Source organism: Chinchilla lanigera, unplaced genomic scaffold (genome assembly GCF_000276665.1).
Source record: "Chinchilla lanigera isolate Chin_1 unplaced genomic scaffold, ChiLan1.0 scaffold00198, whole genome shotgun sequence".
In the NCBI taxonomy this organism is placed as follows: Eukaryota; Metazoa; Chordata; class Mammalia; order Rodentia; family Chinchillidae; genus Chinchilla; species Chinchilla lanigera.
The window spans coordinates 27304-38363 of record NW_004955599.1 but is presented as its reverse complement, the minus strand read 5'-3'; the positions used below and the strand labels follow the sequence as shown (position 1 = coordinate 38363).

At 38.9% G+C, this 11060-nt stretch overlaps 1 protein-coding gene across 1 annotated transcript in view; it reads right to left on the bottom strand.

Moving 5' to 3' along the window:
- The window catches only part of LOC102019224 (zinc finger protein 627-like), a gene marked incomplete at its 5' end in the record, with an annotated part of 38596 nt that overhangs the window by 9250 nt on the left and 18286 nt on the right, over positions 1–11060 (bottom strand). Inside the window, 2 exons of the mRNA XM_013510036.1 lie at positions 286–346; positions 546–672. Coding sequence (XP_013365490.1) covers positions 286–346; positions 546–672 — 188 coding nt within the window. The remainder of the gene's footprint in view (positions 1–285; positions 347–545; positions 673–11060) is intronic.

The window sequence follows — 11060 nt, the reverse complement described above, 5'->3', positions numbered from 1 at the left end:
AAAAAATAATTTAAGTATAATGTCATACATATTCATGATGATCATGAAAGAATACTTTTTATACTTGTATATCAGATACTGTCACTTGTTTAATGATATCAGTACTAACTGTTTCCTACTTTGGAATATTACCTTATTCCATTGTCAGATTACTCATACTTAACCTGTATAAATCTTTGGAGAGTATTTGTGAGGTTACATCAGTTTGAACATGGCCTCCTTCTCTTGATTGTCTGCTCACGCACTGACACTTGAGGAACATTCCTTTTCATGACTGCAAATTACCTTAGATTTCTCCAGTAATTTTTGTACTCTTCTTCAAATCTCCCGTTATCCCACACTCTTCCTGAATTATAGAAATAGAAATATAAGGAGTCACTATGTTATTTCATAAAAATCAATAGATTTGTTAGGTTGATGTTATAATGTAACCAGGATGGAGATATTCTTCAAAATGTTTTCATGTTCTATTGAATGAAACTGCACTGATGAGCAACAAACAATATTCTCTGATTATATAAATGAGAAAGAAATGCCATTTTTACCTACAGAAGCCATGCTTCTAAAGGTTTCCCCCATCACATCTCTATAGAGTTTCTTCTGGGATGGATTCAGCAAAGTCCACTCCTCCAAGGTGAAGTTCACAGCCACATCCTCAAAGGTCACTGTCTCCTAAATGATCAAACACACATTTCTTGAAGAAAGGTTGAGACTCACAGGCAGGGATAGCTCAATACCTCTCTTAAAAAGTAATTGGGAGCCAAGTGTGGTGGTGCATGTCTGAACCTCAGCACTCACCAGGTGGAGGCAGAAGGATCACCATGAGTTTAAGACCAGTGTGGGGTAAACTGTGAGTTCAAGGTCAGCCTGAACTACACAGTGAGACCCTGTGTCAAAACAAAACACAGCACAACAAAGCTGAATGGAGGCTGATTCCTTCAAATATTAACTCCATGTCTTGTCAGGCATGGTGGTGCAATCAGGAGGCTGAGGCAGGAGGATAACTGTGAGTTCGAGACCAGCCTAGGCTACAAAGTGAGTTCAAGGCCAGCCTGAACTGCATAGCGAGACCCTGTCTCAAAAAGAAAAAAAAAAAAAAAACCCATGTCTTGGTCACCAATTGAATGTGTATGCACATTTGTTTCAGACAGCCATTTTGATCCTGGAGTATCACTCATTTTGGTAAAACAATGGCGGAATGGGAGCACTGGTTCTGCTGGCTCACTGCAATGATATCAGTGCATAGTTCATAGAAGGGCCCTTGAAGATCACCACCGCAAAACACTGGAGCAAATGAACCGTTTTGACAGACCATAGGTAACATCTCTTTTCAAATCGTATGTAAGGCATCAAGTTCTTCTTTCTTAGGCAGTACTTAGGCAGCACTGTAAAACTTGAATTTGGTTTCACAGAAAATATAACAACATCAACTATGGTTTATGGATGCTAATTAAAATGTTAATGGAAAAACAGTTTTATTGGAACAACTCTATGAACAATGAAAAGAGAGAAAGACTTATATTATCTTATGAGTCAGTGTCACTAAATAGTCACATTGCACTGAGATATAAGAAATTCTAGGTGGAGCTGGGGATTTAGCTCACGGCAAAGTGCCTGCCTGGCAAGTGCAAGATCGTGAGTTTGGTTCCCGGTACCAGAGAAAAAAACCAAAAACAAAAACAAACAAAAAAAACCAACCAAACAAACAAACAAACAAAAATTCTAGGTGGATACAGGAGTGTAATGAGGGAAAGAAGATGACTACAATGTTTTATATGCATTGAAAAGCAATATATCACAAAGAAAATAGGCACAAAAGGAAAATTTCAGCCAGGTATGGCTGGCTGATGAAAATTTCAGTCATGTCTGTAATTCCATCCCTTGGAAAGCTGATGCAGAAGGACTGCTATGAGTTTGGGGTGATCCTTGGCTACACAGTAAGTTCAAGACCAGTCTGAAATATAAAGTAAGACTCTGCCTCAATCTCCCCCAAAAAGAAAAACTTGAAAAAACATTGTGTCACTTATAAATGACACATTTTTTTTAAAAAAATAGCAGTACTGTAAATAAAAGACTAACAACATTTAATACCTTCTAAGCAAGAAGGTTGATAGTCTAATATAAATGAAATACATTCAAAATCCACCTTTCGGGGCTGGGGATTTAGCTCAGCGGCAAAGCGCCTGCCTGGCAAGCGCAAGGTCGTGAGTTCGGTTCCCGGTACCGGAGAAAAACCAAAAAAAAAAAAAAAAAAAAAAAAAAAATCCACCTTTCATGAGACTGCATCATTAACAAAGGGAATGACACATTGATCTCAGGGGAGGAAGGCAGTCTTCAGTGGATCCACATGTACAATGAATACTGATTCATGATATAGCTGGTATGATGGGTCTCTAGAAGAAATCACAGTCTGTTTCATGTATGTTCAGTGAGAAATTGGTATGCATCTGGAAACCTGAAATATATAATCTTGTATTCTATGTGTAATAAAGTTACATATCAAAATGGGAATGATAACCTTGAATGCTGTGAGAAGTCATAGTGAAATAACTTTTTTATGTCCAAAAGGTGCTTCCTCAGAAGACAATCATAAGACATAAGACAAAAACAAAATATTTGCTGTGTACACAATATAAAGATTCTGTATAGGGAGCAAAGATAATGAACACAAACCTAATAAATGACTACAACATATCTGACTCAAGAGAAAACAGTGAATAGAAAACAAAAATCAAATTTTTTTCTGAGAAAATCACTAAAGAAAATGAAGTGTAGAAAAACATAATAAAGAAGTAGACTTATGCAAAAATTGAGACTCCAATAATACACTCTATACCCATTTCTTTTCCTTTGGAATTTACCAAAATATGAGCAGTGACTTCTTTCCAATATCTAGAGAAAGCAGTATACCTTTATTCCTGGAGACAGATGTGATTCTCTTCAAGGAAATCACAAAAATCCTGAACCACATGACCAAAGAATAGATGAGAAAGCACTTTGCCCTTGATTCACATATTTGCACTTATGAACAATGGTGAGACCAAAAAAACTCTGAAAATGTTTACTTTTGCAGTTTCTGTAATACTCATGGAAAATTCCAAGGGAAGAAACTAAAATAATACTGTTCATACAAAATCACACATGGTAAACTTAGTAAGTCACCAAAGTGGGAGAGTGGTCATCCACGGGGCAAGAGAGGTTTGAGTCAGGTAGGGATCAGTCAGCTGGACACTCTTCATTGTCCAAGCCCAGTGATGATTTTTTTCTAATATTTCCAGGATATTTACATTCCTAGCTGGGCACAGTGGTGCATGCCTGTAATGCCAGGACTTGGGAGACTGAGGCAGGAGGATCATCATGAGTTTCAGGCCAGCTTGGGCTACATAACTGAGTATAAGGCTAGTCTGGACTACATAGTATGATCCTGTCTCCAGATAACAGGATATTTTATAATTGGTTACATAGGCTGGGCCCTATGTTGTCAGGCAGACTTCTTCTGCATATGCTAATTGGGGTTATTATCATATAATATGGGGGAAAGAATCAATCACTGTCTGAGACCAGGCAGAGGTGTCCTTGAGGTGATAAGTCTCTGGCACTTGAAAGTGAGAAAAACATCACCGTCTGGCTAAGTTGCACTTATCTTGCACCTGGCTCCAGGGGAACCATGGCTCATTAAGTTTTGTGGCTCTCTAATTATGAGAATCAAGTGTGTTTCTCAGTCTCTTCCTTGAGCAGTGTTAGAATATACTAGTACTGGATGTGAGGGTGATCTGGCTGCAACATCTATCACCCTGTTGATTGCCAGGGTTGATTTGGATGATCTAGCTGGCTAGGTAGGTGTCCCCTTCCTCCCTCAGTGCTCCATGTGTGTTCCTCCTGAAGCTGTGTGCTTAGTCAAAGAGCACGACCACCCCCGATACAGGGTGACCGTTCCTCAGTCAAGGGTGTACAAGTAGCTACACTCCCCTGCTGGAACCTCCAAACAAGCTCTCAAGAAATATACTAGTGTTGGAAATAAAGAATTAAAATTTTCATTACATTTAAAAAAGCCCCTACAATACCAGCAAAAAAATTATGGAATTATTAAGATATTATACCACAGAGTATGTCCCTAGATAAGTATACAAAAGTATGCCATGTAATTATGTATCAGGTATAAACAAGTGGATTAAAAATTATAAATCTAAGAGCATGTGCAAGCCCTCACAGTGACACACACAATTTTACAAATGTTACAAGCCCATATATGGAAGAGGTTCAACACTAGATGAAATAAACACAAGAAAAGCCACAAAAATATAATGAAATATATTAGATGGACAAGTATAAACAAACTATTCTACATATTGGTAAAACATAAGAAACCACATATCTATAAAATATTAGATGAAAATTTTATATAAAAAATTTTCCAAATTCTGAATTTTTTCCTGCATGCCACTATCCTTATTCTGTGAATTCTAATTCATTATCGCTTAAAGAAAAAAAAATCAATAATAACATTTTTAATCATATCAGCAAAATTTTTTTTTAATGGACATGAAAAAGCCCAAGCCCAGAGGCAGTTCTAGGGAATGGCTGAAGATGGAAATTGACCATACATATGGCAGCGAGGCAAAGCCAGTCAGGAGCAAAGAGCACCTGATTCAAGCCACATGATCAAGCTGCTTCAGTCCAGAGAACACCAAGCTCCAAGACAATCCAAACAATCAGTTGCTATGCAAAGTGGTGTCATATGACACCAACCTGTCAAATGTTTAAATAAATGCCTTATGGTGGTTGAGCAGTTTCTTTCCTCCCACCTGGAGAGAGAGGGCTTCACCAGACCTCAGCTTTTGTCTCTTATATTTGTTTTTCCATCCTCTTGCCATCCTCCCCCCGATAGGAACTTCAAGAGCTGCATGGGATGCAGCAGGATGTGCAGTAAGAAAGTGAAGTGGCTGAAATATGAGTTTCCCTACAATTCTATTGGCAATAAATTGAGGCAAAGAAATTATGAATAATATTTCAAGCATAATAATGATGATCTATTAACCTAACTACTAACTTGCTGAAAACTCCAAAGAACTAAAACCAAATAACACTTTGCTTGATGAGAGTGTTAAGGTCCAAAGAGACTTCAGAAGGCTGCGTATGGTGGAGCATGCCTGTGGTCATAACACTCAGAAGGCTGAGGCAGGAGGATCACTGTGAATTTGAGATCAGCCTGGGCTACAAAGTGAGTTCAAGTTCAGCCTGAACTTCATTGTGAGACCCTGTCTCAAAACAAGAGAGAGAGAAACAGAGGGAGAGGGAGAGAGAGAGAAACTTCAGAAAATCCATCCTGTAGCCACCATGGGAGTAGCCAGATGAAATCAGAGACACACTAGAAGGAACCATAGGGGATTTATTCACTTGCATAATGATTCTATGGATATTTAGGCATATTTATGGTAAATACAACAAATATTACTTCTAAATTTTTCTTTGTTTTTCAAATATAATCAATTCTCCACTCGATTTTTAACAAGGAAAATTATAATCTAATGTTTTTTTGTTTTTTTTTGTTTTCCTCCGGTACCGGGAACCGAGCTCACAACCTTGTGCTTGCCAGGCAGGCGGTTTTGCCACTGAGCTAAATCCCCAGCCCCTAATCTAACGTTTAAATCATAAAAATCAATTCTTACATCCACAGTGTATCTGTATTTTGTACAAGCAACTTATTGGAAAAGAAGCAAAGGGAAAGCTGATTATGAAAGAAGCCTGATTCACTGCAGTTCACAAAAGAACCAATACTCAGAAGGCTAAACAAGCTCCTGGGGATGTACACCATGTGCTGTGCTATGCAGCCCATGGCAGCTCAATCACAGGTGGTGAGAGAGAAATACGAGAAATAAGGGAAGTTAAATCTGGGGCCACTTCACCTCCTATGTAGCCCCTTCTTCACAGGGTGAAATTTCATGTTCTCAGCCTCAATTCTGAGCAGATACAAACATCCACAGTCAATCAAGGTTGACCTTTGTCTTTTCCTAATTTTTCTTCTGAATTCAAAAGTGTATGATTGGGGCTGGGGATTTAGCTCAGCGGCAAAAGCGCCTGCCTGGCAAGCGCAAGGTCGTGAGTTCGGTTCCCGGTACCGGAGAAAAATAAAAAATAAAAAAAAAAAAAGTGTATGATTTGCTGAGCTCTAAGCATTTCTTCCACAAAAATATTTGGCCCCAAATCAATACAACAACCAGAATGACCAAAATTTTGACAAATTCAGAGCACTGCCCTAGCACACGTGAAGATGGGTGTCCAAAGCATGTGATGTTGAGCCATCCTTCTGAAGTTACCATGGGGTGAAACACTGAGTAGTCTCATTAGCAAAAATGAATATATTGCCTCAAAACGGCTTGTGATAGAAAGAGATGGACACTCTTAATGTTTGAAAAGTTACAATAGTCCTAGATTCCCTCCTCCATTAAAAAATTATACTGCACAGACAACTAATCTCAAATTCACAGACACTTACCTAGGAGAATAAGGTCCCAAGGATGTCTTTCAGAATGCCTCCAACATATTCACAATGGTCAAAATTACATTTTTCAAATAAAACAAATAATTGATGATGTTTAACTACTGTGAACATGTTACATAGTTGTGCTTGTGATCCACACCTGTGATCACATCACTCAGAGAGGTTGAGGCAAGAGGATAAGAGCTTCAAGTTCAGCCTGGGCCACATTGTGAGATGCAGTGTCAAAATTCTAAAAGATGATAACTAAGAGTGTGAAAGGTCTGATATTCCTCAGAGTGATGGTCCTGGCCAAAACCCCTACTACCTTGAGAAATACTTTGTAATCATTTGTATTCCTGTGTAAAACCCTCCCCATTATACCTAGAAAAATAGTGCCTAACTTATTTTTAAGGTATCGACAGACAGACAAAATTTCAAAATATGTCCCAAAAATGATTACCTAAACTTAGCAGTAGCAAGAGTTATTTACATAACTATGTAAATTTCTATCTTTCTTTTAGTCTTGTAATTTTTCAAATTGACCCTTGTTACTGAGACAAAATACTGCACAACCACAACTTAGAGAAGTTTACATTGGCTCAAAATTTCAGTTCATGGTCTACTGGATGGTCCCAGCTAGAAACAGGATGGCCGAGTGGCAAGGTGGAAAATGTACTCACGCTATGGCAACTGGAAGGATAGAAAGACCGGAGTAGCTGCAAACAAGAATCTACTTTTCTAGGCCTTGCTCTAGTGACCCATCTCCAACAAGTTCCCACCTCTGAACAGCATATTCAGATGCTGAACTTACCAGTGAATGAATTCACTGATGAGGACAGGGCCCATACAAATCAGTCAACTTTGAAACTCATGAGACTTTTAGGAGACACTTTAGATATCAACCATAAAGCTGGGTCTGCTGCTGGAAGAAAAAATAGGGCACACAGCACAGCAGGCTCACCCACACAGAAAACACACACACGTTGTGAGTCTCCCATTAGCCCTTCTACTCACTGAATAGGATGGTGAGGAGTGGGGTTGACTGATGGCACTGAGCTAGCAAAGGCAGGGCTCGACCATACTAAAGTTAACTCAATGGAACAAGTCAGGATGCTTAGGTCCCTGCACATGTCTCAGCCCCAACCAGTGGGCTAGAAAGAACCAAATGTGTACCTGTAACAGTTGACATATAGGAACAAGGATGCCTCAACCGGTGTGGAGAGGCCCAGATTCTGCCAAAGCTGGTTCTTTCCACTTCCAAACAGAAGTTGTGCAAGCAAAATAAACTTCATTCTTATTTTAGGCAGTGGACCTGTGTAACTAATATTTTGAAGGTTAAGGGTCTCCCCAGATCTTCCTATGCAGTCACAGTCAGTAGAGTTCATAGATCAAGTCAGGCCGAGCCAGGTTGGGAGTCTCAGCAACACACTGGGAACTTCTGACTTGAGTGCCTGACAGAGGGTGCTGTTCTCTGGCTAGTGTTTATGAGTGGACAGTTCATACCACAGCAACTCTTCCTCAATGATACAAGGCTGCTTCATTTTCTGCCCTCTGAGCCAAGAGGGAGAAGAAAAACAAACAAACAAACAAATGGCAGCTTAAGTACAATCCAAATGACAGACTCTAAATGAAACCCTTCCTAGCCCAAGCTTCCTGTTGGACATTAACTTGAGCCAGCCTGCTGGATCATTCCACTGAAGCAGGATTTACTCATACTTTGCAGAGTTGCCTGTGTCCTTAGTGTACTCATGAGCTCTTTTTTTTTGTCTCTGAAAACAGGATCACAACTATGCCACTGTACTTCCAGAGTCAGTGTGGCATGGAAAGAATCCCTCAACCCAAAGAAGAATGTGGGTGCAGGCAGGGACAGAAAACAATGGAATAGAGGGAAGTACCTAAGGTAGTCAGTGGGCAGAACATTAAATGAGGATCTTAGCTTCATGACAGAGGTTTTCTGACAGCTTATCAAGATAGTTTCAGTAAAGAAAATAAAAGCATTCCTAAAAGGAAATGGAATCAATATGAAAGAACAGGAAATATTTCAAGGAGCCACACCCCACCACCCACACCACCATGGGAGTGACGCAGAGTTCCAGGGAACTGGGGGATCCTCAGTGAGCCACACCCCAGGGCTCACACCATTGCAGGAGTGATGGTGAGCCCCAGGGAGGCTCCAGGGCCTCAGTGAGTGACACCCTACCCCAATCATCACGGGAGCGATGCTAAGCCCCAGGGAATTTCCGGAGCTTTGAAAATGTCAAAATGAAGGTACAAAATGCAATCTCAGACCTCCAGCCCATCCAGAACAAGTCCAGAAGACATTGACATAGAAGAACATGGAAGTCACACACGTGAAATTTCTGAAATGATATGAACTGAAGTAAAGAAACAACTCCATCAGACTATAGAAGAAATCAGGTCAGAAATAATCTCTCAGGTAAAAAAAGAAATGACAACCATAATGAAAATTGCTCAGCACATCTAACGAGGACATACATAAAAAATACAGGAGCACAGAAAAATAATGGAAACCTTGAATGAACAATATAGGAAAGAACTGAAATGCAGAAACAGATACAGAGAGATAATGATGAAATTAAAAATTCCATCATAAGCTGGAAAAATCATTTCAACAAAACTGAAGACACACTTTGAGACCTTGAAGACAGAATTGCAGCTAGGAATCATGAAAGAAAAGATCTCTTAAAAATAACAATGGACCAGGAAATAAAAATTCAACAGCTACAAGAGGATGAAAGAAAAACGATATAAAACTGACTATTATTAATAAAAAAAAGCAGGAGTCAACACAAATGACATAAAAAGACTATTTGCAGAAGTATTAGCAGAAACTTTCCAAGCATGGAAAAAGAATCTGATGCACAGGTAAGTGAGGCATATATAGCTCCAGTTAGCCATAGCCAAAATAAATCTACACCCAGACATATAATAATCAAGATCCCAGAAATTCAACAAAAGAACAGAATATTAAAAGCTGTTAAAGGAAAGAAACAGACAATCTATAAAGGAAAGCACATCAGAATCACAGCAGATTTCTCAACACAATCAAGTCAAGAAGAGACTGGAGTGAAGTATTTCAGGTCCTGAAAGAAAAGAAAACCCAACCCAAATTTACATAACCTGCAAAACTATCCTTCAAAATCAATGGAGAAATAAGATACTTCTACAACAAAGAACAACTGAAGAAATTCATGAGTGCCAAACCAATCCTAAAAGAGTGCTGAAAGGTAATGTAGAAAGACATACATATAACCACAATTTCAAGAACAACAATAGAAAGAAACCACCAGAAAGAAAGAAAGAAACCACCAAGCAGGGCAAGCAATTAAACAGAGGGGGAATGTAGAGAACCAACAGTAGGAAAATAACATGACAAAGATAAAATGCCTTCAATTCACCAATCAAAAGAAACAGACTAGCAGGGTGGATCAAGAAACAAAACCAACAATATGCTGTATATAAGAAACACATTTAATTAAAAAGGAAATTCATAGACTGAAAGTCAAATGATGGAAAGCAACACTCCATGCGACAGGAACGCACAAAAAAGCAGGGGTAGCTATTCTATTTGCAGACAATGCAAACGTTAAACCAAGAATGATCAAAAGATAAAAAAAGGTCACTACACCCTTGTTAAGGGAAAACTGCAAGAGGAAGAGACAACAATCATAAATATATAGGCACCAAATACACGAGCATCCAACTATATAAGACAAATTTTAACAGACACGAAAAATCAAATCAGCAGTAACACAATCATAACAGGGGACTTTAACACACCATTGTCACAAAGAGATTAACTAGACAAAAAAAAAAAAAATCAGCAAACAAATGACAGAAATGAACCAAACTTGTGAACAAATGGGCCTAGTAGAGTTTTACAAAGTGTTTCACCCAACATCAGAATACATATTCTTCTCAGCTGCACATGGGACACTGTCTAAAATACACCATACACTAGCCCACAGAACATGATTAAGTAAATGCGATGGAAATGAAATTATCCCAGGCATATAATTGGACCATAGTGCAACGAAATTGGAAATTATTAACAAAAGAAATTGGAAAAACTCCATAAACCCATGGAAATTAAGTAACACCCTCCTGAATAGCCAATGGGTCAGAGATGAAACTAAAGAAGAAATTAAACAATATTTACAATCAAACAAAAATGCACATACAACTTAACAGAACCTGTGTGACACAATGAAATCAGTCCTCAGACAGAAATTTATAGTGGTGAATTCCCACATTAGTCAAAAAGAACAAGCACAAACAACCTTATGCTGAACCTCAAGCTTGTAGAAAAAGAGCAAATCAAGCCCAAAGCCCAAAGAACGCAGGAAATTATAAAAATCAAAGGAGAAATTAATGCAATGGATACTAAGAAAACAATACAAAGAATTAATGAATCGAAGAGTTGGCCAGGCGTGGTGGTGCACACCTGTAATCCCAGCACTTGGGAGGCTGAGGCAGGAGGACCATTGGGAGTTCAACACCAGCCTGGGCTACAAAGACAGCTCAAGGCCAGCCTGAACTGCATAGCGAGACCCTGTCT